At 43.1% G+C, this 27,997-nt stretch overlaps 1 protein-coding gene across 2 annotated transcripts in view; it reads right to left on the minus strand.

The window, feature by feature from the left end:
• Nucleotides 1-27,997, minus strand: part of kiaa1328.L (KIAA1328 L homeolog) — a 101,933-nt gene that overhangs the window by 22,562 nt on the left and 51,374 nt on the right. The window contains exons 7-8 of one of the 2 annotated variants that reach the window (XM_041570305.1): nucleotides 12,975-13,456; nucleotides 10,256-10,327 (exon numbers count right to left, since the gene is read on the minus strand). In XM_041570305.1, coding sequence (XP_041426239.1) covers nucleotides 10,256-10,327; nucleotides 12,975-13,456 — 554 coding nt within the window. The remainder of the gene's footprint in view (nucleotides 1-10,255; nucleotides 10,328-12,974; nucleotides 13,457-27,997) is intronic. The other variant, XM_041570309.1, reaches the window with a different exon arrangement.

The following is a 27,997-nucleotide window of genomic DNA, read 5'->3' on the forward strand; positions in this document are numbered from 1 at the left end:
CTTTTTTTATTTTTTCTAGTTTTTCAATCATTTGCCTTCTACTTCTGACTCTTTCCAGCTTTCAAATAGGGGTCACTGACCCCATCTAAAAACAAATGTTCTGTAAGGCTACAAATGTATTGTTATTGTTACTTTTTATTCCTCATCTTTCTATTCCGTCCTCTCTTATTCATATTCCTGTCTCTTATTCATATCAGTGCATGGTTGCTAGGATGAAGGTGCATTTAAAGGAGAACAGTCACCCTAAGAAATCATTTCAAATTCTTTTTGTCTCAAGGAAAATAAACTTTGCTTATGCAATATGAATTATTTAAATCATGTTTCCTTTGGGGTTTTATGTTTACTTTGAAAAGGGCTTTTAATACACAGCTTTAAATGTCTGGGTAACAGGTCCCCTTTAAATGGGCCCTTGCGCCTCTCATTCCCTTGCATGGAAGTGCCCAATATTGCCCATACAGAAACACTCACTAGAGCATCTTCAGATTGAAAGGAGACATATTAAGGTATGGGACCGGTTATCCAGAAAGCAGAGAACCTGGGGTTTTCTGGATAGGGGATCTTTTCATAATTTGGATCTCCATACCTTAAAGGAGACATATTATGTAAAAAGCAAGAATGTGCCAGTGCATTAAACTCTATTAGATATAGTAGGAATGTGCTTTAAAAACTTGTGTTTCTGGTTACTTTATTGAAAATCCCTACTAGTCCCACCCATCTGTTCCCTGAATTCCAAGGCTGTGCAGGGGAGTGGGCGGCACTCAGCTCACTGCACTGTAGGACAGGAACCAATCAGCAGCTAGCAGGACCTGATAGGGAACTCAAGTCTGTCTGTGCTTGTGTGACTGCAGGGCTGCGATTGGCTGTCCCCATCCTTCTGTGCTTCTGGCAGTTAGGACACGCCCACCCCTCATTTGAAACACAGACGGGGACCAGAGAACATCTATAGGGAGCTCTAATAAAGGGGCTGATTTTGAAGACAATATTAATTTACAATCAAAAGTAAAACCAGCGCCATATAGTATATATTATTACCTACAAAATTAGGGTTTATTTATCCTATATGTCTCCTTTAAGTCTACTAGAAAATCATGTAAACATTAAATAAACCCAATAGGCTGGTTTTGCTTCCAATAAGGATTAATTATATCTTAGTTGGGATCAAGTACAAGCGACTGTGTTATTATTACACAGAAAAAGGAGATCATTTGTTTTTAAAAAACGTCGTTATTTGATTATAATGGAGTCTATAGGAGACAGCCTTCCTATACGTTGAAGCTTTCTAGATAACAGGTTTCTGGATAATAGATTCTATACCTGTATTTCCATTTCAAGTCACTCAGGAACTTTATCTGTGGATGGGCCCTACTTGACCAATAAGTGTCAGGTTAGACAATCCCATAGTAACCACATCATTAATAGGCCAATTACCTCATATGCCCAATCAAAAGGGGGTTGTTTGTCTTTATATTAACTGTTAGTAAGATGTAGAGAGGGATATTCTGAGACAATTTGCAATTGGTTTTCATTTTTTATTATTTGTGGTTTTTGACTTATTTAGCTTTTTATTCAGAAGCTCTCCAATTTCAGCCATCTGGTTGCTAGGGGTCAAATTACTGTAGCAACCATGCACTGATTTGAATAAGAGACTGGAATATGACTCCATCTAAAAAAACAAATCCTCTGTAAGGCTACAAATGTATTGTTATTGCTACTTTTTATTACTCATCTTTCTATTCAGGCCTCTCTTATTCATATCAATGCATGGTTGCTAGGGTAATTTGTGCCCTAGCAACCAGATGAGTCCTTAACAGGGGGGAATATGCATGCAGATGGAGATTATCTGCATAATGCATCATTTCAGATAAAGTGAATAGATTGTGTTGCTCTCTAGCACTAAATGTGCGTAAAAAATATTTGAAAATGGGAACTGGGGGGCGACAATATGCCAGTTAGACTCCGCCCACTGCGCACCATCTTCCCATACACCAGACAAACGCCATGTTACGATATTCACACAAAATCTAAAAGTGAACCGGGGCTGCAAAGACCTTCAAGCCTTGAATAATTTAGAGCCGAGTTTGGTGCAATTTGAATTTTCCTTCAGGGAGGCAAAGTTAAATACCTTTAATTTGTTCTAATTATTTCAAATTTGCAAGTTAATTATGGCTGATCGTTAAATAACAAAAAGGACTATCGTCTCCGCGGAGCTTTACCTTCCACCCTGCGCATTACTTAAGCTACGGTTTAGTATGCATGAATTCACTCTCTAAATAATCGCACCGTTTGACTAAATGGTTGGGGGGAAAACGAGCTCCGGATCCTGTGGAAGAGCATTAATGGACATTAGGAAAGCTTCGGGGATCGGCGGTACTTACATCCATTGCTAATGGGGTCTTATTTACTGATCTTTACAAGGTACACAGGGGCCGGCGTTAAGAAAGGAAGGGGAACGCGTTTCATGCCGGAGACAAAGAACAAATGTCCATTTGGAGACGGATGAAATCCGTTTTTAAGTAAAAGCAGTGAAACTTGCCCAAAATGAAAGTTTTTTGCTGGAATCAATCTCCCAAAATGAAAGCCTGGCTAGATGGAAAGCTGTCTCAACTAGGGATGCACCAAATCCAGGATTCGGTTTGGGATTTGGCCAGGATTTAGCCTTTTTAAGAAGGATTCGGACGAATCCTTCTGCCTGGCCAAACCGAATCCGAATTTGCATATGTAAATTAGGGGCAGGATGGGGAATCACGTGACTTTTTGTCAAAAAACAAGGAAGTAAAAAATGTTTTCCCCTTACAACCCCTAATTTGCATATGCAAATTAGGGTTCGGATTCGGGATTCTGATGAATCTTTCGCAAAGGATTCGGGGGGTTCGGCCGAATCCAAAAAGTGGATTCGGTGCATCCCTAGTCTCAACTGCTCACGCTTCAATCTGGATCCAGGCTCCAAGATTAGTCACAAAGTTCTACACGAGTTCTAGTGGAGCAATAAAGGGATGCACCGAATACACTATTTCTGATTCAGTCAAATCCCTGAATCCTTCGTGAAAGATCCGGCTATATATCGAAAGGGAAAGGTGGAATTTTTTTTTTTTTTTTACTTTTACATATGCAAATTAGGATTCGGATTCAGTTCAGCCAGGTACAAGAATTCGGCCGAATCAGAATCCTGCTGAAAAAGACCAAATCCTGGCTGAATTTTTTGCATCCCTAGAGGATTCATCTTTTGCCTCTTCTCAAAAATATCATCAGGACCGGGGTATTTTTCAGCACTAGGTTGCCTAGGGTGAGTGTATACTCCGTTGTTCACCTTTAAATTAACTTTTAGTGTCATACAGAGAGCGATATTCAGAGGCAATTGGTTTTCATTTTCCTTCTTCTGCTGTAAAGAGTTGGCAAAAAAATAAATAAATGAAGGCCAAAGGAAAAGTTGCTTAGAATTATCCATTCTGTACCGTATTAAAAGTCAACTTAAACGTTGAAACACCCCTTTAAAGGAGAACTAAACCTTAAAAATGAACGTGGCTAAAAATGCCATATTTTATATAGTGAACTTATTGCACGAGGCTACAGTTTCAGTGAAGTGCAGTGAATCAGCAGAAAAGAAGATGGGGAGCTACTGGGGCATCTTTGGAGACACAGATCTTTACTGCTAAAGGGCTGCGGTTGCCTTGGGCTGGTACAGAAGCACAAAACATCATGTACAACATTTCTACCTACTTCTTTAGTTAGACTTTAGTTCTCCTTTAAAACGACCTGCCTAACGGTGGCCATACACGGGCAGATAAAGCTGCCGATATTGGTCGTTTGGACCGATTTGACATCTTATCTGCCCGTGTATGGGGGCTTCCGACGGGTCTTCCCGATCGATATCTGGCCACGATATCGATCGGGAAGGTTGGATTTTTACCCGACCGACCCGTCGGAGCCCCTTGGCGTATCGTAATTCGATCGTTCGCCCATACGGCCGAATATTTGAATTACCCCCGATATAGCCACGCAGTTAGTGGCATATCGGGGAAAGATCCGCTCGTTTGGCGATGTCGCCAAACGAGCGGATCTTTGAGTCTATGGCCACCGTTAGTCCAACGGATGTAACTAAACAGTGGTGAAATCTTGAGATAATAACCCGTTCAAATGAAACAAGTGCATTTAACTCATTATTTGTGATAAATTCAGAGCCATGTGACCTCATGTGCAAACTGTCAGTTACATATTTATGTATCATTTTTTCTTACACGGACATAGAGGATTACTCTTAACTGGGAGGGAACCATGTTAGTCTGTATATGAATTGCATATTAGATTGTGAATTGTTGAACTTGCACCCTCTGCCTCCTGACTAATGTGGGACTAGATACTTCATATAAAGAACTGGCATTATATTATTTGCTCCCAATGGAGCCCTCCAGCAGAAAAATCTTTGGGGTGTCAGTCTCTTTTTAACCGTCTCCCCTTCTCGAGTGCTTGGGCAGTAGCTGCTCTGCAAGGCACGGGCAGGGAATGGGCAGTCATGAACTTTGTCTGACTGTCAGTTGTTGTTGCCTTTTTCCAGCAGGTGCATTTGCCGCATTATTAACCCTGACTTGTCCTAAAGCAACACGCTGCATTTCCATCAGACTACCTGCTATTTACAACCATTTCGGAATGATGCCAAGTCGTCTGTGATCAAAGTGCAGAGGTATAATTACCCCAAACCCATGTGACCCTGCACCTGACATTTTATATGGAGAGCCTCCCCGTGTGGGTGCTGTGCCAGACTTTCGGAGGATGATTGCTGAGCACAGGTAATGCACAAGGTAAATGTCCCCAGATATCACCCCCCACCTCATCCGCTGGCACATTCCACCCCATCCCAAATCCCTTCTTCATGTTTCTACTTGGTTTTCCGTCTCTTTCCACGGCTGCTCCCTCCCACCCTACCCTGCCTTCCCACGCATAATAGAAAATAAATTGCCATTATCTTTCTTAATTGCGTATAATTACTTCAAAAATGAGGTTTTAATTATCAAAAAAGCAAAGGATGAGTTCCACTGCTTCGGTGTCTATTGTGCGAGTTAGACATTTTTCCGTCACGCCCAAGCGACTTTCATTTTCTGAATATTTTGAAGGGATTTCGATGATATGAGATGTAAGCTCATGAGTCCCAGGTAAGCACCAGCGCACCGTTCTCACAGAGTCACATGCAGCAAACAGTTGCCCAAGGCACCTTATTAGGAGCCCATACTGTGCCCAGTGTTTTACGGCAGGTAATATTTTTGTGTTGATTTTACGGTGTCGATGAACATTACTGTAAATCACACTTTATTTTCCTGTAAGCAATAAAGTCCCTGACTATGAGAGACTTATATGTTAAAGGAAAACTATACCCCCCAAACAATGTAGATCTCTATAAAAAGATATCGCATAAAACAGCTCATATGTAAAACCCTGCTTCATGTAAATAAACCATTTTCATAATAATATACATTTTAGTAGTATGTGCCATTGGGTAATCCTAAATAGAAAACTGCCATTTTAAAAAATAAGGGCCGTCCACTGGGATCAATTGATTCACTGTACTCACAAACATACCAAACAAACTATACTTGTTAGGTCACATGAGCCAATTAACAGACAGAGTTGTGTCTTTTGCTTCCACACTTCTTCCTGTTACAGTTAGAGCTGCAGTATTTCTGGTCAGGTGATCTCTTCCTGTTACAGTTAGAGCTGCAGTATTTCTGGTCAGGTGATCTCTTCCTGTTACAGTTAGAGCTGCAGTATTTCTGGTCAGGTGATCTCATCCTGTTACAGTTAGAGCTTCAGTATTTCTGGTCAGGTGATCTCTTCCTGTTACAGTTAGAGCTGCAGTATTTCTGGTCAGGTGATCTCTTCCTGGTAAAGTTAGAGCTGCAGTATTTCTGGTCAGGTGATCTCTTCCTCTTACAGTTAGAGCTGCAGTATTTCTGGTCAGGGGATCTCTTCCTGTTACAGTTAGAGCTGCAGTATTTCTGGTCAGGTGATCTCTTCCTGTTACAGTTAGAGCTGCAGTATTTCTGGTCAGGTGATCTCTTCCTGTTACAGTTAGAGCTGCAGTATTTCTGGTCAGGTGTTCTCTTCCTGTTACAGTTAGAGCTGCAGTATTTCTGGTCAGGTGATCTCTTCCTGTTACAGTTAGAGCTGCAGTATTTCTGGTCAGGTGATCTCTTCCTGTTACAGTTAGAGCTGCAGTATTTCTGGTCAGGTGATCTCATCCTGTTACAGTTAGAGCTGCAGTATTTCTGGTCAGGTGATCTCATCCTGTTACAGTTAGAGCTTCAGTATTTCTGGTCAGGTGATCTCTTCCTGTTACAGTTAGAGCTGCAGTATTTCTGGTCAGGTGATCTCTTCCTGGTAAAGTTAGAGCTGCAGTATTTCTGGTCAGGTGATCTCTTCCTGTTACAGTTAGAGCTGCAGTATTTCTGGTCAGGGGATCTCTTCCTGTTACAGTTAGAGCTGCAGTATTTCTGGTCAGGTGATCTCTTCCTGTTACAGTTAGAGCTGCAGTATTTCTGGTCAGGTGATCTCTTCCTGTTACAGTTAGAGCTGCAGTATTTCTGGTCAGGTGATCTCATCCTGTTACAGTTAGAGCTTCAGTATTTCTGGTCAGGTGATCTCTTCCTGTTACAGTTAGAGCTGCAGTATTTCTGGTCAGGTGATCTCTTCCTGGTAAAGTTAGAGCTGCAGTATTTCTGGTCAGGTGATCTCTTCCTCTTACAGTTAGAGCTGCAGTATTTCTGGTCAGGGGATCTCTTCCTGTTACAGTTAGAGCTGCAGTATTTCTGGTCAGGTGATCTCTTCCTGTTACAGTTAGAGCTGCAGTATTTCTGGTCAGGTGATCTCTTCCTGTTACAGTTAGAGCTGCAGTATTTCTGGTCAGGTGTTCTCTTCCTGTTACAGTTAGAGCTGCAGTATTTCTGGTCAGGGTGATCTCTTCCTGTTACAGTTAGAGCTGCAGTATTTCTGGTCAGGTGATCTCTTCCTGTTACAGTTAGAGCTGCAGTATTTCTGGTCAGGTGATCTCATCCTGTTACAGTTAGAGCTGCAGTATTTCTGGTCAGGTGATCTCATCCTGTTACAGTTAGAGCTTCAGTATTTCTGGTCAGGTGATCTCTTCCTGTTACAGTTAGAGCTGCAGTATTTCTGGTCAGGTGATCTCTTCCTGGTAAGTTAGAGCTGCAGTATTTCTGGTCAGGTGATCTCTTCCTGTTACAGTTAGAGCTGCAGTATTTCTGGTCAGGGGATCTCTTCCTGTTACAGTTAGAGCTGCAGTATTTCTGGTCAGGTGATCTCTTCCTGTTACAGTTAGAGCTGCAGTATTTCTGGTCAGGTGATCTCTTCCTGTTACAGTTAGAGCTGCAGTATTTCTGGCCAGGTGATCTCTTCCTGTTACAGTTAGAGCTGCAGTATTTCTGGTCAGGTGATCTCTTCCTGTTACAGTTAGAGCTGCAGTATTTCTGGTCAGGTGATCTCTTCCTGTTACAGTTAGAGCTGCAGTATTTCTGGTCAGGTGTTCTCTTCCTGTTACAGTTAGAGCTGCAGTATTTCTGGTCAGGTGATCTCTTCCTGTTACAGTTAGAGCTGCAGTATTTCTGGTCAGGGGATCTCTTCCTGTTACAGTTAGAGCTGCAGTATTTCTGGTCAGGTGATCTCTTCCTGTTACAGTTAGAGCTGCAGTATTTCTGGCCAGGTGATCTCTTCCTGTTACAGTTAGAGCTGCAGTATTTCTGGTCAGGTGATCTCTTCCTGTTACAGTTAGAGCTGCAGTATTTCTGGTCAGGTGATCTCTTCCTGTTACAGTTAGAGCTGCAGTATTTCTGGTCAGGTGTTCTCTTCCTGTTACAGTTAGAGCTGCAGTATTTCTGGTCAGGTGATCTCTTCCTGTTACAGTTAGAGCTGCAGTATTTCTGGTCAGGTGATCTCTTCCTGTTACAGTTAGAGCTTCAGTATTTCTGGTCAGGTTATTTCTTCCTGTTACAGTTAGAGCTGCAGTATTTCTGGTCAGGTGATCTCTTCCTGGTAAAGTTACAGCTGCAGTATTTCTGGTCAGGTGATCTCTTCCTGTTACAGTTAGAGATGCAGTATTTCTGGTCAGGTGATCTCTTCCTGTTACAGTTAGAGATGCAGTATTTCTGGTCAGGTGATCTCTTCCTGTTACAGTTAGAGCTGCAGTATTTCTGGCCAGGTGATCTCTTCCTGTTACAGTTAGAGATGCAGTATTTCTGGTCAGGTGATCTCTTTCTGTTACAGTTAGAGCTGCAGTATTTCTGGTCAGGTGATCTCTGAGGCAGCACACAGACCATCACGAAAAGGGGGCTCATGGCAAGAGATATAAAAGGGCAATATTTATTTAAGTATATAGATCAGTTTTATAAGATTCTTTAATATGTCACTTAATATGATATAAAATGTTGTTTAAATTTTCATTTTGGGGGTAAAGTTTTCCTTTAACATTACAGCCGGACCTTGTGCTGGTCCCAGAAATAGACACTGGACCAGAGCTTTAATAAAAGGATTATTTACATACAGATTATTGTGAATTCTGTGTATAACGCTTATACTTCGGCCACTGCATAATGAGGATGTGCCAATATCTGCTATAATATAGCTTCGGGCAGATAACGGGTTAATACTTTTATTGCAATTCTGGGGCTGCTCTCCTTCCACTGGATAACAGGAGCTGACAGCATGTGAAATGTGGAATTATTTGCAGCTAATTCACAGCAAGTGTCTGTTTCTGCTTCACTGCTGCCCTGTCATGACTTTGCTGCTGCTGCCTCTGTCCTGCAGTGAAAGTTCTGCTGCTGGGGGTTAAGCAGTTTATTTTACTCTTTCCCGCGGAACTGGTTTTCTTGCTCACCAACACCACAATGGTTAATAGGGGAAAGATGTGGATTTCTTAGCTCTTGTAAATTTACAGGACTTTCACTGCCATGGAGGAAAAACTCGGCTGATTTTTTTATCCAAAAACTTTTCAAGGCACTGCACTGGTGAACTCAGAGTTAACACTATCCACTCTTGACATATCCATAAATGATGATAATATGATATTGTATTGACATTATGAGTCACCGAGTTATACAGGGAACTCTGGGTATCACTCATGTATTATAAGAGATAATGTACCCCCTACTGTAAATGATAAGGATATTAGAAGTCACTGAGGGGCTGTTCTGTGACCATATAAAGACACAAGGCTGCAGGCTGAGTTATACAGGGAACTCTGAGTATCACTCATGTATTATAAGGGATAATGTACCCCCTACTGTAAATGATAAGGATATTAGAAGTCACTGAAGGGTTGTTCTGTGACCATATAAAGGCACAAGGCTGCAGGCTGAGTTATACAGGGAACTCTGAGTATCACTCATGTATTATAAGGGATAATGTACCCCCTACTGTAAATGATAAGGATAATAGAAGTCACTGAAGAGCAGTATGTTATAATACACAAGAATTATTCATAACCTGTACATGATATCCTTATAAATGGCGCTTAGCGATGCTATTGGTTATAATTGGAGCTTAGTGATGTCATTTCTGTCACATAACTCACTGAATAATAAATGTATTATAATAAAGTACAGGTATGGGATCCGTTATCCGGAAAGCTCCGAATTACAGAATGGCCGTCTCCCATAGACTCCACTATATTTAAATAATCCATATATTTAAAAATGATTTCCTTTTTCTGTGTAATAATAAAACAGTAGCTTGTACTTGATCCAAACGAAGATATAATTAATCCTTATTGGAAGAAAAAACAGCTTTTTAGGTTTATTTAATGTTTACATGATTTTCTAGTAGACTTAAGGTATGAAGATCTAAATTACGGAAAGATCCATTATCTGGAAAACGCCAGGTCCCGAGCATTCTGGATAATAGGTCCCATACCTGTACCCCCAGTTACAAAACATAAGGATATTAGAAGTCACCTCGGAGTTCCATGGCCCTCTGCCTTGTGTTTTTATATCATGGAACTCCTCGGTTACTTATAATATCCTTATATTTTACATTATATATATTTTACATTAAGGTGTAGTTGATTCACAATACAGTGCACAAAAGTACTAATAGTTTTACATGTTCCAGGAGAGAGAACTACTACAGGTCCCAGTGTACTTTGTATCAGGGATGTTCAGCGAGTAACTGAAATATGACAACAGCCCATAACCTTTGTGACTTCTGAGACACTACAGGGGTGAATTGACTTACTCGGAGGAGTAGAAGAGACACATACCTATATCTGAAGCTGTTGGCCATAGGAATAGGGTCAGAAGATGGTCGAGTCTCATTAATTAACATTGGACTCCTACAGGCGAGAAAATAACTCGTTTAGAATCTCCATACAATAAAGTACAATTACAATTGGTATAAAGGCAGTTTCTATAGGAGCAAATTAAACGTCACAGTTGTAGAGTACAGGCATGGGATCTGTTTTCCAGAAAGCTTGGGATCGGACAATAGATCCTTCTGTAATTTGGATCTTCATACCTCTTCATACCTCCCCCCTCCCCTGTGTTGCTTCCCCTCCCTCCCCCTGGCCTACCTGTCCCGCTGGGCAAATGCCCCTAACTTGTTACTTACCCTTCTGCGCAGGTCCAGTCTACGGAGTTCACAGACGCCATCTTCTTCCACGCAATCTTCTTCCTGCTTTGACCGGCGCATGCGCAGTAGGAGTATTTCGCCGGTACGGATCTACTGCGCATGCGCCAAAAGTCACGAAGTGAAATCGGAAAACTACGTAACTTTTGGCGCATGCGTAGTAGATCCGTACCGGCGAAATGCTCCTACTGCGCATGCGCCAAAACGGTCAAAGCAGGAAGAAGATGTCGTCTGTGAACTCCGTAGACTGGACCTGCGCAGAAGGGTAAGTAAAAAGTTAGGGGAATTTGCCCAGCGGGACGGGTAGGCCAGGGGGGAGGAGGGAGGGGAAGCAACACAGGGGAGGGGGGAGGGTTTTTGCACCCAGGGGGTTTCCTTCTCCTTTAAGTCTACTAGAAAATCATATAAACAGTAAATAAACCCAATAGGCTGGTTTTTCCTCCAATAAGGATTAATTATATCTTAGTTGGGATCAAGTACAAGCGACTGTTTTATTATTACACAGAAATAGGGAATCAGTTTTTTTTTTAAATCTTGATTACTTGGATAAAATAGAGTCTATACCTTTCTGTAATTTGGAGTTTTCTGGATAATGAGTTTCCGGATAAAAAGATCTTATACCTGTATTTAAAGGGATACTGTCACGGGGAAACATTTTTTTTTAAACACATCAGTTAATAGTGCTGCTCCAGCAGAATTCTACACTGAAATACATTTCTCAAAAGAGAAAACAGATTTTTTTATATTTAATTTTGAAATCTGACATGGGGCTAGACATATTGTCAGTTTCCCAGCTGCCCCCAGCCATGTGACTTGTGCTCTGATAAACTTCAGTCACTCTTTACTGCTGTACTGCAAGTTGGAGTGATATCACCCCCTCCCTCTCCCCCCAGCAGCCTAACAACAGAACAATGGGAAGGTAACCAGATAGCAGCTCCCTAACACAAGATAACAGCTGCCTGGTAGATCTAAGAACAGCACTCAATAGTAAAATCCAGGTCCCACTGAGACACATTCAGTTACATTGAATAGGAGAAACAACAGCCTGCCAGAAAGCCTAAAGTGCTGGCTCTTTCTGAAATCACATGACCAGGCAAAATGAACTGAGATGCACCTACACACCAATATTACAACTAAATACACCTGCTGGTTCAGGAATGACATTTTATATCGTAGAGCAGTGATCCCTAAACCAGTAGCTCATGAGCAACATGTTGCTCTCCATCCCCTTGGATGTTGCTCCCAGTGGCCTCAACGCAGGTGCTTATTTTTGAATTCCAGGCTTGGAGGCAAGTTATGGTTTCATAAAAACCAGGTGAACTGCCAAACAGAACCTCAATTTAGGTTGACAATCCACATAGGGGCTACCAAATGGCCAATCACAACACTTATTTGGCACCCAAGAACATTTTTCATGCTAGTGTTGCTCCCCAACTACTTTTACTTCTGAATGTTGCTCATGGGTTCAAAAGGTTGGGGATCCCTGGAATAGAGTGAATTATTTGTAGTGTTAACAGTGTCATTTAGAAATAAAAACGACACCATAAAAATCATGACATAATCCCTTTCAACTAACTCGAATGTTTGCTTATTTATGAAAAAATCAGAATGTAAAAAACCCAATTAAATGAAATCGGGGGGGGTGACTGGAATACCTTGAATTTATTGAGTATTCGAGCACAAACCAGCCTGTCAGAAAGCAGTTCCACCGTAAAGTGCAGGCACAAGTCGCATGACTGGGGGCAGCTGGGAAACTGACAATATGTCTAGCCCCATGTCAAATTTCAAAATTGCATGTAAAAAAATCTGTTTGCTCTTTTGAGAAATGGATTTCAGTGCAGAATTCTGCTGGAGCAGCACTATCAACTGATGTGTTTTGAAAAAAACATGTTTTCCCATGACAGTATCCCTTTAACTTTGGAGACGGCCTTTCTGTAATTCGTTGCTTTCTGGATTTCTGCATTACAGATCCTATACCTGTATTTAATTTTGGATAAAATAGAGTCTATGAGAGACTGATTTTCCGTTATTCGGAGCATTCTGGATACTGGATCCCATACCTGTATACACAGTCATCAGAGAGTAAAGCCTGGCACTAGAGTGATAATCCAGCAGCTTTGTTTAGCCAGTCAGGGAGCTCATCCGTGTATTGAGCACAGGGAGGGGTACAGTAAAGTTTGAGGTATGTGTTGCAGTATATGCGTCGGTTGCACTGGTAGTAAACTTATGGCCCAATCTACTCTATACATCAGATTTGCATTTATTTTACATGCGACCATGCAGGGTGGCAATTCTTGTCCATTCCTTTTTAGCCTACATGAATAAAAATCAATGCAAATACAGTCCCGACTCACCGACTGTTGCGTTGCAGCCTGGACTGCTGCAGCTGCTGCTGTTTGACTAGTAATTTTGTCTCCTGCTGGACCAACAGCTGCTGCAGCCGCTCTTTCTCCACCTCCAGTTCCAGTTTCTGCAGCAGGAGCTGGTGCTTTCTCTCCTCAGAGACACTGGATTTCTTGGGTGGCGTCTGGATTCCATTCCCGTGGGTGCAAGGACTGCTTCGCTCAGGTGGGTGCCTCGCTGGGGTGCTGTGCGCATTTCCTGATGCAGAATGTAGGCAGCACTGAGCCAATGAACGGTCAGGAAGTTTTGCACAACAGCGACCAACCGCATTGGGAACATGGAAGCCGATTGGGCAGGCAGGATCATTTCTGCACCGCCGATTGGTTCCGTAAGATCTGGAACTGCTGGTGTCACTCCCGGGCCTGAGATGCGACTGGCCGAGGTACGATCCGTTTAGTTCTCCGGCAGTTGGATGCTGATTAACCTCACACACCTCGAACAGGAAGAAAAAAAGAAGAAAAACAGAATTGGAAAAATTTCACCTCTCTGTATATAATGACGAAAAAATATCAATTCCTGCCAATAACACACGACTATCCGAGTTTTATCATCTAAAAAAGGTCATTGCATGAGAACAAGACACATACAACTAGACTTTCCATGTAGCTGGGTGATTATAGATAATAAATGTGATATGAAGAACAAAGCAGCAGTCCTGCCCTGCTTTATGGCAGCTGAGATTCTAGCTATCTGTATAACAGAACATTCTGTCCCAGTGGCTGCACAGATCCTATCTGATCCCCATTGTAAGCAGCAGTCCTGCCCTGCTTTATGGCAGCTGAGATTCTAGCTATCTGTATAACAGAACATTCTGTCCCAGTGGCTGCACAGATCCTATCTGATCCCCATTGTAAGCAGCAGTCCTGTCCTGCTTTATGGCAGCTGAGATTCTAGCTATCTGTATAACAGAACATTCTGTCCCAGTGGCTGCACAGATCCTATCTGATCCCCATTGTAAGCAGCAGTCCTGTCCTGCTTTATGGCAGCTGAGATTCTAGCTATCTGTATAACAGAACATTCTGTCCCAGTGGCTGCACAGATCCTATCTGATCCCCATTGTAAGCAGCAGTCCTGTCCTGCTTTATGGCAGCTGAGATTCTAGCTATCTGTATAACAGAGCATTCTGTCCCAGTGGCTGCACAGATCCTATCTGATCCCCATTGTAAGCAGCAGTCCTGTCCTGCTTTATGGCAGCTGAGATTCTAGCTATCTGTATAACAGAACATTCTGTCCCAGTGGCTGCACAGTATGGCTGAGATTCCAGGTATGTTGCAGTAGGTAGAGACCCTGTCTGACACCTATTAATTAAACATGTACCACCCCTTAAAACTTTAAGGGTCTGGCCACACGGGCAGATTGGGGGAGATTAGTTGCCCGGTGACAAATTAATTTTATAATTAATTTTTAATTAATTAATTTTAAATTAATTTTATAATAATAATTGCCTGGGGACAGGCACTCAGAGTGCACTTCGGGACACTTCGGAAAACAAAGCGGTTTTTCACTCTTTATTTAAAACCCATCATGGTAAGGAGTGAGATGGTAATGCAGGACAGGGAGGCACTGATTGAAGCTCTTGTCTAGGGAGCCAAACTACCTTGGCCCGGCACCAGCAGGGATGTCACTCATATGTGAAAAAAGTTAAGTTATATTAAGACATACCCTTAAATCAATGCCTCCTCCTCCCCCGTGTATAATACAGTTCCCCCAGCATATGATTAAACACCTTAGGGGCCCTAACAATAGATGCTAATAAACCCCCAGAACAAATGCCAGGCTTATGTTCCATTGGGATCATAGGTCAGGCAGCGTATGGCACACACAGGGAACATAGGGGAGGCAGAGTATGACACACACAGGGAGCATAGGGGAGGCAGAGTATGACACACACAGGGAGTATAGGACAGGCAGAGTGTGACACATATAGGGAACATAGGGCAGGCAGAGTATGACACACACAGGGAACATAGGACAGAGAGTATGACACACACAGGGAGCATAGGACAGACAGAGTATGACACACACAGGGAACATAGGGCAGACAGAGTATGACACACACAGGGAACATAGGGCAGGCAGAGTATGACACACACAGGGAACATAGGGCAGGCAGAGTATGACACACACAGGGAACATAGGGCAGGCAGAGTATGACACACACAGGGAACATAGGGCAGGCAGAGTATGACACACACAGGGAACATAGGGAAAACAGAACAGAGCAGAGCAGGAGAAAATCAGGACCAGTCTAATATGTACTACATACAGTGACACAGTGCTAGTTAACCATTAGCATTTTGAATAAGGTGTGAGCAAGTGAACAATATGGGCAGTTTCAGTCTGGGTCTCAGGTGGAACAGTACAGGTACAGCTTTAGGGTGTGAACAATAGAGGTGTCACAAGTGTGAACAATACAGGGGATTACATGTGTGAATTTGAGGTTTAAACTATGCAGGGCCAGTTAATCTCTGTACTGATACCTTTGAAATTTTACATATGGTAATCAGACAGAGCAGGCAGACTTTGATGTGAAGGGCCACATAAGGGGGGTCACGGGCCGCGCCGTTTGGACAGCCATGAAAATAGACAATAGTGATAATTGTTTTAACCAAGACACTGTGTTTTAGCAGAGGCAATTATCAGTATTGTCTATGGCAGGGTATTTACAGGGGAATTAAATGAGTACAGGTATGGGATCCGTTATTCTGAAACCCATTATCCAGAAAGTCATGGAAAGGCCGTTTCCCATAGACTCCATTATAATCAAATAATCCAAATTTTTACAAATGATTTCCTTTTTCTGTGTAATAATAAAACAGTAGCTTGAACATGATCCCAACTAATATATATTTAATCCTTATTGGAAGCAAAACCAGCCTATTGGGTTTATTTCATGTTTATATGATTTTATAGTAGACTTAAAGGAGAAGGAAAGCTACCAAGGCAGTTTACTGCCAATAGATTAGCCACAATAGTACAAGCTATACCACTATATTTATCTTGTAAAATGCTTTATCATCCTTGAGAAAAATAGCTCTAGAAGTTGTCTGTTCGCTTAGGATAGCAGCCGCCATATTAGCTTGGTGTGATATAACTTCCTGCAAACTGAGCATGCTCAAGCCCTAGCCCTGGAGGTTTAAGCTGAAAACAGGAAGTCTGATACAGAAGCCCATGAGTACACAATAGAAGGAAAGAAATGTGCTGTTTCTTTGACAGAGGACTCAGAGCAGCATTACTTTGAGGATTTACTGGTGTATTTATATAGATCTTTCTGATAAAGCTTACTTAGTTGTAACTAGGGATGCACTGAATCCACTATTTTGGATTCGGCCAAACTCCCGAATCCTTCGTGAAAGATTCAGCCGAATACCAAACCGAACCCTAATTTGCATATGCAAATTAGGGGTGGGAAGGGGAAAACCTTTTTTACTTCCTTATTTTCTTACAAAAAGTCACACGATTTCCCTCTTCGCTCCTAATTTGCATATGCAAATTGGGATTCGGCCGGGCAGAAGGATTCGGCCGAATCCTGCCGAAAAAGGCCGAATCCCAAACCGAATCCTGGATTCGGTGCATCCCTAGTTGTAACCTTTCCTTCTCCTTTAAGGTATGAAGATCCAAATTACGGAAAGACCGGATATCCAGTAACCCCTAGGTCCTGAGCATTCTGGATAATAGGTCCCATACCTGTACTAGCAATGCTTATATGAAGGTTCCCAGTATTCAGGCTGCACAGTAAGGAAGGATGTTTATTTCAGATACATTTCTGTTCCTTAAATGTTGTGGGTCTCGTAGTGTAACATCTTCTCTCCCAATTAAAGGTCAGCTGCACTGGTAACTGCGCAATCCCTGCACCTCTGGGACTCGGGCGCTGCTCACAAATGGCATCAATGAAGTGTCTGATGTGTGACTGACACATGAAAAAGCGCAGGCTGCAAAGGCGGTCACAATGCCATGAATGTTTCCTCTTGATTCGCTGTCACTGGCAATTCTTCCTCGGCAACAAAGACCCTGCGCTGCCTCCACTTGTTATCTCACTTTATAATAAATAAATTATATATACACCTCCCACTGAGATGTAGGGAAAGAAGGCAGGCTATGGGTGCATGTTAAACATTAAAGGGGAACTATCGCGAAAATGAAAATGTAATATAAGCTTCATCATACTGGAATAAGAAACATTCTAAATATAATCAATTAAATATTCTGTACTGTTTCTGAAATAATCAAGTTTATCTTCACTATTCCTCTCTCAGCGTCTGTTTCTCTTCATTCTCTCTTCATGCAGCAGTAGGGTGTCAGATATTCACTGACAGTTAGATCCAATATATCTTATAGGGGGGGATTCCTTTCCTAGCAGATGAATTAGAGCTCACTCAAATAACTGATTCCAGTACAAACAAATTCTAACAAAATAACTGCCTTTTGCACAAATTCTGCATGTAGAGAGACATGATGTCTGGTGAGTTTAATAGAGTGACCTCTAATACATCTTCTAGGCAAAAGGAGCCCGGTGAGTAGTGATGTCATCAGTGATAAACCGTGAGTAGTGGTCATCAGTTATAAACGGTGAGTAGTGATATCATCAGTTATAAACGACGAGTAGTGATGTCATCAGTGATAAACGGTGAGTAGTGATGTCATTAGTTATAAACAGTGAGTAGTGATGTCATCAGTGATAAACGGTGAGTAGTGATGTCATCAGTGATAAACGGTGAGTAGTGATGTTATTAATTATAAACGGTGAGTAGTGATGTCACCAGTGATAAACGGTGAGTAGTGATGTCATCAGTGATAAACCGTGAGTAGTGATGCCATCAGTGATAAACGGTGAGTAGGGATGTCATCAGTTATAAACGATGAGTAGCAATGTTATTAGTTATAAACGGTGAGTAGTGATGTCATCAGTTATAAACGGTGAGTAGTGATGTCATCAGTGCAATTGATTTTCTTTATTTTTTTTAATTATTTGTGGTTTTTCAGTTATTTCGCTTTTTATTCAGCAGCTCTCCAGTTTGTAAATTCAGCCATCTGGTTGCTACTGTCCAAATTATCCTAGCAACCACACATTTGTATAAGACAGGAATATAAATAGGAGAGGCCTGAATAGAAAGAGGAGGAATAAAAAGTAACAATAACAATACATTTGTAGCCTTACAGAGCATTTGTTTTTTAGATGGGGTCACTAACTCATTTGAAAGATGGAAAGAGTCAGAAGAAGGCAAATCATTCAAAAAATATTAAAAGAAAAAATGACGTCCAATTGACATGTTTCTCAGAATTGGCCATTCTATAACAAACTGAAAGTTAACGTAAAGGTGAAAATCTCGAAGAATTTTTCGGAATTTATCAAACCCTGAGGATGGAAAAGTCTGAATCAGAAAATCCGGCATCTCAGACCTGTAGAGGTTGCATATACTGTAAGTCAATAGGAGAAGTCCCAATGATTTTTTTTGATGTGCAATACCATAAAGTTTTCGGGTCAAAAATCTGAAAAAATCATTACAAACGGATGAAAAATCCAGAGGATGGAGGTTTTTACATTACTTCGTGCTGCACCCAACTTTTCGGTCCCGTGTGGCATGTGGCAATGAGAGGGGCGGGGAGTGAGAGGGGCTGGCAGTGAGAGGGGCGGGGAGTGAGAGGGGAGGGGCGGGGAGTAAGAGGGGCTGGCAGTGAGAGGGGAGGGCAGTGAGAGGGGCGGGGAGTGAGAGGGACAGGCAGCAGCACTTTCATTAGCCAGTCCCTGCTAATCTCCAATTGAATACAATGGCCTTGGAAAATAGCAACTAAAGGGGTTATTAAAGGGATGGTTCACCTTTAAGGTAACTTTTCTAAGCAAATTTTCAGATGGTCTTCATTATTTATTTGTTATAGTTTTTTTTTTTAATTATTTTGCATCGTCTTCAGACTCTTTCCACCTTTCAAATATGGGGTCTGACCCCATCTAAAAAACAAATGCTCTGTAAGGCTACAAATGTATTGTTATTGCTACTTTTTATTTCTCATCTTTCTATTCAGGCCTCTCCTATTCATATTCCAGTCTCTTATTCAAATCATGCATGGTTGCTAGGGGAATTTGGACCCTAGCAACCAGATTGTCAACATTGCAAACTGGAGAGCTGCTGAATAAAAACCTAAATAACCAGGGCCGGATTCCATAGTGTGCCGCCCAGAGGCCGGTAGTCCTGGCACCGGCCGTTCGATTGCGTGTGCTCCACCCCCCGCGCATGGTCCTAGTGCCGGATGATTACAGCGCACAACCCCATCTCTGCGCGCTCTGAAGCACAGGGAAACTGAGTCCTCAGTGCTCCTTACAATGCGTCTGGGCGGCCCCTAAAAGGCCTCGCCACTTATCCGGGCCTATAAATAACAATTAAAAATTGTCTGAGATTATAACTCTCTACATCACACGAACAGTTAACTCAGGTGAAAACCCCTTTTAAGGAATTAAAGATGGACAATTTCCCGCCTCTGAGGCAGGTTATATAACGACATAAAAGTTAAACTTGATGGACACAACTCTAACCTAACTTAGTATGTTACTATATTACTATGTTACCATGTTACTATGTTACTAAGCATTCTCCAAAGTCTGTTTATTTTCTGGTTCTGCATCGTGACAGTTGCAGCTGATTAGCAGGACCTGGAGGAGAACAGATTCTGTTACATTCCATCAAGATTCTCAACCACAGAAAGGAAAGGGATAAATTGCTTTATAAAGAAACTGCTGACAATCCTGACGAGAAGTCGCAAATATCATCCCCGGACACTGACCAATGGCACCACGAGTATCTGCTCAACTTGACATGTCACCAGTCTATGCCTGGTCTATATAATGTCACATAAAACTATGGCAGCATAGGTATTCCCTGTACTAAGCACAATTCAGCAGGAACAGCCCCTAAGTTTGCTCATAGTCTGTACAGAGAGATCCCATAAAACTATGGCAGCATAGGTATTCCCTGTACTAAGCACAATTCAGCAGGAACAGCCCCTAAGTTTGCTCATAGTCTGTACAGAGAGATCCCATAAAACTATGGCAGCATAGGTATTCCCTGTACTAAGCACAATTCAGCAGGAACAGTCCCCTAAGTTTGCTCATAGTCTGTACAGAGAGATCCCATAAAACTATGGCAGCATAGGTATTCCCTGTACTAAGCACAATTCAGCAGGAACAGTCCCTAAGTTTGCTCATAGTCTGTACAGAGAGATCCCATAAAACTATGGCAGCATAGGTATTCCCTGTACTAAGCACAATTCAGCAGGAACAGTCCCTAAGTTTGCTCATAGTCTGTACAGAGAGATCCCATAAAACTATGGCAGCATAGGTATTCCCTGTACTAAGCACAATTCAGCAGGAACAGTCCCCTAAGTTTGCGCATAGTCTGCACAGAGAGATCCCATAAAACTATGGCAGCATAGGTATCCCCTGTACTAAGCACAATTCAGCAGGAACAGCCCCTAAGTTTGCTCATAGTCTGTACAGAGAGATCCCATAAATCTATGGCAGCATAGGTATTCCCCTGTACTAAGCACAATTCAGCAGGAACAGTCCCCTAAGTTTGCTCATAGTCTGTACAGAGAGATCCCATAAAACTATGGCAGCATAGGTATTCCCTGTACTAAGCACAATTCAGCAGGAACAGTCCCTAAGTTTGCTCATAGTCTGTACAGAGATCCCATAAAACTATGGCAGCATAGGTATTCCCTGTACTAAGCACAATTCAGCAGGAACAGTCCCCTAAGTTTTTTAACTGACCCTTTAAAATTATTATGGCTTTTTGATTTAATAGCCTTAAACAGTTTTGTTTTTTGTCTTCTGTCCATTTTCAGGCTCCCTTTTCCTTTTGGATTTCAAAACTGCTCCTGGGTTGCTATGGCAACCAGCCTTAAATTGAATCCAGCTCCTTATAAATGACCTGTTTCACCTAGTCCTGACCAAAACCATTGTACAGAATTGCTACGTTGGTGTGTGTTGAGTTGTGGGCGCATCTTTCCTTGGTGGTTTTGTTGGGTCTACTTTAGGCAAGTCTTCTTATCTCTACTAACTATTACTATGATTAATTACTGTGTCGCAGGCATAGTGCTGAATCTCAGGATACTGCAGATTGAGGCAAGGGGAGTTTCTAAACCCTTTACACATTTAAATCAATGTAGCAGAAGCCAACTGATTAACAAGAGCTGCAATGCTGACACCTGCTACATTGTTTCATGACACAGAAGCAGCAGTGCAGAAAGGGACACTTTCAGGGCAATGATTAAATGGGCTGATCTCAGAGTTGTAGTTAAACAACACCCCCTTTCCCAGGGTAGATGTTCAGGATAATACATAATAGTGGTGGGTTTGAAGCCCTGGTAAGCGACGAGTTCAAGTGCAAATCAATTATTCGCATTTTACCTTTAATCAGAGATCACGGCCCTTTGCTGTTAAACAGACTGGAGGGTCTGCGGGGCCACAGCGTAACCAATGGGCCATTAGTAGAAGTGATGACTAAGCCCCGGCTCTAAATAAAGTTCAGGAGGGGAAGAAACGGCTCTCAAATATTCGCCTGTGGTTTGTGGAATTACAGGTCAACTCTATTACCCCCGATGCTCGGCTCACACAATATATATATATATCCTTAATTTATGTCACTGCTATCCTATTTCCCTGCATATTCAGCCAATATCAGGGTCCGTGTGGCGGCGGCTATTTGCGCTCGGGGAAGTTTAGTCGCCGCACTAACAACAAATGGCCGGAATATTTCACATTTACGCACCATAAGCAAATAGAATCCGGGCAGGGGGAGGGAGGGCGGCCGAGGAGCAGGAATCCATCTCCTTCACCCCGTCACCCATTTATTCTCAGGGCTCACAGGCAAATGGGCTGCAATTTAACCACTTGAAGGCACTTACATGAGGAGATACGGTATACATTGCCAAAGGAGAAGGAAAGCTACTAAGGCAGTTTATTGCCAATGGATTAGCTGCAATAGTGCAAGCTAGAAAACCATTTTAATTCTTTAGAATACTTTTCCATACCTGAGTAAACAGCTCTAGAAGTTCTCTGTTTGTTTAGGATAACAGCTGCCATATTAGCTTGGTGTGACATCACTTCCTGCCTGAGTCTCTCCCTGCTCACTCATAGCTCTGGGCTCAGATTACAGCAGGGAGGGGTAGAGGGAGGGGGAGAGTAGCAAACTGAGCATGCTCAAGCCCTAGCCCTGGAGGGTTAAGCTGAAAACAGCAAATCTGATACAGGGAACTTTTATTTCCTATGGTGGTGAAATGATTCCTCATTATTTAGTATGCACCCCCAGCTTCAAGGGGAAATGCATGCAAACATTGAATGTAATTCTGAGTAATGATCCACCATCTTTACACTGTTCCAACAATGCTAATAATAATGATGGCTCTCCTGGGGGCAACGTAGCATGGTTTGTATATATATATATATATATATATATATACATATACACACACACACACACATACGTACATACATAAACACACACACTGTATATATAAAGCACAAGGCTGCTGGCTGTGGAAAGAAGAACATGCACTCTATGACATTGATGCTCAGAATATCCTCAGTCCTGTCCTGCTTTATGGCAGCTGAGATTCTAGCTATCTGTATAACAGAACATTCTGTCCCAGTGGTTGCACAGATCCTATCTGATCCCCATTGTAAGCAGCAGTCCTGTCCTGCTTTATGGCAGCTGAGATTCTAGCTATCTGTATAACAGAACATTCTGTCCCAGTGGCTGCACAGATCCTATCTGATCCCCATTGTAAGCAGCAGTCCTGTCCTGCTTTATGGCCTAATCTGAGATTGTGCAAAGAGATCACATAACAGGGCATTTTAAAGCACTTATAATGGAGACAAGACGTAAGGAGGAGCATCACACACACCGTTCATGGGTGCCAATGGCAGGATAGTAGCACTTGGCTTTACCTTGATATTTGTTAAACACAAGTGGAATGAGCCACAAACACATGATGGATAATTAGAGGACCGGCTCTGCAGTTTTGGTTCCATCACAGTAATGAAGGCAAGAGGCCCGGGCCAGCTGGACAAAGTAGCCTAGCTCATTACTATGTTTCCTGGAGAAGAATCCGGGGAGGATTTCAGTGAAGACTTGTCGGATCAGTTGAAGATTAGGGAGATTACAAACACTGACTGTATCCTGGCAAAGTTATACGGCTGAAAATTCCCTTTATATTACAGACGTGGTGCAACTCATTTCCTATTACCTCTATCCTACTGGACCTGCATCTGAACGGAGTAAGAACCCCTCTGTATGGAGTCATTTTTATTTGCAATTACATCCAGCACTTGCTAATAATAATCTCATAAACTCTGTATATATTAGTACAACACTGCGCTGTGCTTGGAACCATAAGATTTTTATGTTTAGTAAGTTAAAACAATGGCATTTTGCTTTAATCTCGCCTGGCACTGCCAACAGCTCTGCTTTATAATGAGAAGAAATACAATGTGTCACAAGGGATGTGGACTCCTAACAAAGGCAAACTATTCTCAAGGTTACAGATATATAGAAAAATTGGGGTAACAGTCACCCTGCTATAGTTCCAGGGGTACCCAGGGCACAAATAAACACTCACCCCAAATCTCCCCCTAACTGGCCTTCAGACTGGGCCCCCTTAGCTCATAACACGGTTACAGATATATAGAAACATTGGGGTGTCACCCTGCTATAGTTCCAGGGGTACCCAGGGTACAAATAAACACTCACCCCAAATCTCCCTCTAACTGACCTTCAGACTGGGCCCCCTTAGCTCATAACAAGGTTACAGATATATAGAAACATTGGGGTGTCACCCTGCTATAGTTCCAGGGGTACCCAGGGCACAAATAAGCACTCACCCCAAATCTCCCTCTAACTGACCTTCAGACTGGGCCCCCTTAGCTCATAACAAGGTTACAGATATATAGAAACATTGGGGTGTCACCCTGCTATAGTTCCAGGGGTACCCAGGGCACAAATAAGCACTCACCCCAAATCTCCCTCTAACTGACCTTCAGACTGGGCCCCCTTAGCTCATAACAAGGTTACAGATAAATAGAAACATTGGGGTGTCACCCTGCTATAGTTCTAGGGGTACCCAGGGTACAAATAAACACTCACCCCAAATCTCCCCCTAACTGACCTTCAGACTGGGCCCCCTTAGCTCATAACAAGGTTACAGATATATAGAAACATTGGGGTGTCACCCTGCTATAGTTCCAGGGGTACCCAGGGTACAAATAAGCACTCACCCCAATTCTGCATGTAACTGTGGCTTGTTCCTGTGTAGCTGGTGATGGAGTAGTAATTAAATTAAAGTCGCTACTATAGAGAGGGTGTCAGAGCAGAACGAATACACGGTGTAAGTGCCCAAAGTGAGGACAGGAGGGGGGGACCTTGTTCTGTAACTGAAGAGACAAATCATTTGTCCCAATACTGAGCTCGGGGGAATGGAACGCTGCCGTTCTCCAAATGTTCAGGTATCGTTACTTTTATACACCCGGTATTTAAAGTCCACAGAATTCCCCCGGGAGCTGGTGCTGAAGCCTGGCAGTTGGAAGGCTGGCAGTTGTAGGGCACAGCGGCACTTTGTGTTTATAGGTCACCGGGGCAGTAAATTATTAAATGGAGAGCAGTTATGTTTGGATTGTCTATAGGAACAGTTTTACATTACGGCGACAAAGACCAAGGGAGAGAGACAAGGGGAAATGTCTCCTTTACGGCTCCTCTCAATCTGTATTCCGTGGGACAGAGATGTCACATTTTTAAACCATTTAAAATTCAAATTGTCTGGAGAGCGGATCCATCTAAAATTTATTTTCGGAGGCTGATATTTAGCCGGCTGCTATCGGGGTTGATGGCTCTTGTGAGCGGGATTTGCTCAACTTTCTAAAGGTTTGAGAACACAAAAGCTGACATTTCGGGGCCTGGGCTCGAGTGTGCCATTAAAATAAAATTGAAGTAGGAACATTTTTCCTTTTTTTCCCCTATAAGATACTTGGTTTTGTTGTATATAGGGGGGGGGGGTGATGATGAGAGGACAGGCCGCGCCAGAGATAGAGAGAGTTTGAGAGATAAAGAGAGACACAGAGAGTGAGAGAGAGAGTGTGAGAGATAGAGAGAGTGTGAGAGATAGAGAGAGTGTGAGAGATAGAGAGAGTGTGTGTGAGAGGGAGAGAGTGTGAGAGAGATAGAGAGACAGAGAGAGTGTGTGAGAGAGAGTGTGAGAGAGAAAGAAAGAGTGTGAGAGGAAGACAGAGAGAAAGAGAGTGTGAGAGATAGAGAGACAGAGAGAGTGCATGAGAGATAGAGTGTGAGAAAGTGTGTGTGAGTGGGAGAGAGAGAGAGAGAGAGAGAGAGAGAGAGAGAGAGAGAGAGAGAGAGAGAGAGAGAGAGAGAGAGAGAGAGAGAGAGATTAAGAGAAGGCTCAGGAGTGGGAATGAGGCAGTGCTGCTTTTGTCTGTGTTTATATTTCATGAGATTATAAACGTTGATGTGTTTTATTCTCACTATAACATAAGTACTAATGAGCCATTTTTATGGGTGTGCAATGAGACCCAGTGGCCCCTACAACTAGAGTGCATTATAATCAGCAGAGAGCGCGGCACAGACAGGGAGAGGACGGAGGAACGACACTACTTAAAGCAAAACTATACTCCTCAAACAATGTAGGTCTCTATAAAAAGATATTGCATAAAACAGCTCATATGTAAAACACTGCTTCATGTAAATAAACCATTTTCATAATAATATACTTTTTTAGTAGTATGTGCCATTGGGTAATCATAAATAGAAAACTGCCATATTAAAAAATAAGGGCTTTCCTCCCAGGGATCATACGATTCACTGTACTCACAAACAAACCATACATGTTAGGTCACATGAGCCAATTAACAGAGTTGTGTCTTTTGCTTCAACACTTCTTCCTGTAACAGTTAGAGCTGCAGTATTTCTGGTCAGGTGATCTCTTCCTGTTACAGTTAGAGCTGCAGTATTTCTGGTCAGGTGATCTCTTCCTGTTACAGTTACAGCTGCAGTATTTCTGGTCAGGTGATCTCCTCCTGTTACAGTTAAGAGCTGCAGTATTTCTGGTCAGGTGATCTCTTCCTGTTACAGTTAGAGCTGCAGTATTTCTGGTCAGGTGATCTCTTCCTGTTACAGTTAGAGCTGCAGTATTTCTGGTCAGGTGATCTCTTCCTGTTACAGTTAGAGCTGCAGTATTTCTGGTCAGGTGATCTCTTCCTGTTACAGTTAGAGCTGCAGTATTTCTGGTCAGGTGATCTCTTCCTGTTACAGTTAGAGCTGCAGTATTTCTGGTCAGGTGATCTCCTCCTGTTACAGTTAAGAGCTGCAGTATTTCTGGTCAGGTGATCTCTTCCTGTTACAGTTAGAGCTGCAGTATTTCTGGTCAAGTGATCTCTGAGGCAGCACACAGACCCTCACTAAATGGTGGTTCAAGGCAAGAAATGTAAAAGGGCAAGATTTACTTAAATATATATTCCAGTTTGGTAAGAGCCTTTAATATGCCACTTAATTTGATATAAACTGTTACTCAAGTATTCATTTTTGGGGGGTACAGGTTTATGCCCAATAAATGCTTGAGACAAAAAAATCAACACCGCTTGCAATTGTATCAGGGACAGGAGGACTAATGGGCAAAGACTCCTATGTCAAGGAAACAATTAGTGGATGAAGAGCTTGGGAACTACATACATCATTTGCTAGTGCAAGTTCCTCTCCTGACTACTCCCCTGCAGAGACCAAGGCAACGTCCTCTCCTTACTGCTCCACTGCAGGGACCAATGCCAAGCCCTCTCTTTACTTCTCTACTGCAGTGACCAAGGCCACGCCCTCTCCTTCTCTACTGCAGGGACCAAGGCCACGTCCTCAACTTACTTCTCTACTGCAGGAACCAAGGCCACGTCCTCTCCTTACTTCTCTACTGCAGGGACCAAGGCCACGTCCTCTCCTTACTTCTCCACTGCAGGGACCAAGGCCACGTCCTCTCTTTACTTCTCTACTGCAGGGTCCAAGGCCACGTCCTCTCCTTACTGCTCCACTGCAGGGACCAAGGCCACGCCCTCTCCTTACTGCTCCACTGCAGGGACCAATGCCAAGCCCTCTCCTTACTTCTCTACTGCAGGGACCAAGGCCACGTCCTCTCCTTACTTCTCTACTGCAGGGACCAAGGCCACGTCCTCTCCTTCTCTACTGCAGGGTCCAAGGCCACACCCTCTCTTTACTTCTCTACTGCAGGGACCAAGGCCACGCCCTCTCCTTACTTCTCCACTGCAGGGACCAAGGCCACGTCCTCTACTTACTGCTCCACTGCAGGGACCAATGCCAAGCCCTCTCCTTACTTCTCTACTGCAGGGACCGAGGCCACACCCTCTCCTTACTTCTCCACTGCAGGGACCAAGGCCACGCCCTCTCCTTACTTCTCCACTGCAGGGAGCAAGGCCACGTCCTCTCCTTACTGCTCCACTGCAGGGACCAATGCCAAGCCCTCTCCTTACTTCTCTACTGCAGGGACCAAAGGTCACGCCCTCTCCTTACTTCTCCACTGCAGGGACCAAGGCCACGCCCTCTCCTTACTGCTCCACTGCAGGGACCAATGCCAAGCCCTCTCCTTACTTCTCTACTGCAGGGACCGAGGCCACGCCCTCTCCTTACTGCTCCACTGCAGGGACCAATGCCAAGCCCTCTCCTTACTTCTCTACTGCAGGGACCAAGGCCACGCCCTCTCCTTACTTCTCCACTGCAGGGACCAAGGCCACGCCCTCTCCTTACTGCTCCACTGCAGGGACCAATGCCAAGCCCTCTCCTTACTTCTCTACTGCAGGGACCGAGGCCACGCCCTCTCCTTACTGCTCCACTGCAGAGACCAATGCCAAGCCCTCTCCTTACTTCTCTACTGCAGGGACCAAGGCCACGCCCTCTCCTTACTTCTCCACTGCAGG

The sequence above is a fragment of the Xenopus laevis genome, chromosome 1L (assembly GCF_017654675.1).
Source record: "Xenopus laevis strain J_2021 chromosome 1L, Xenopus_laevis_v10.1, whole genome shotgun sequence".
NCBI classification, from domain to species: Eukaryota; Metazoa; Chordata; class Amphibia; order Anura; family Pipidae; genus Xenopus; species Xenopus laevis.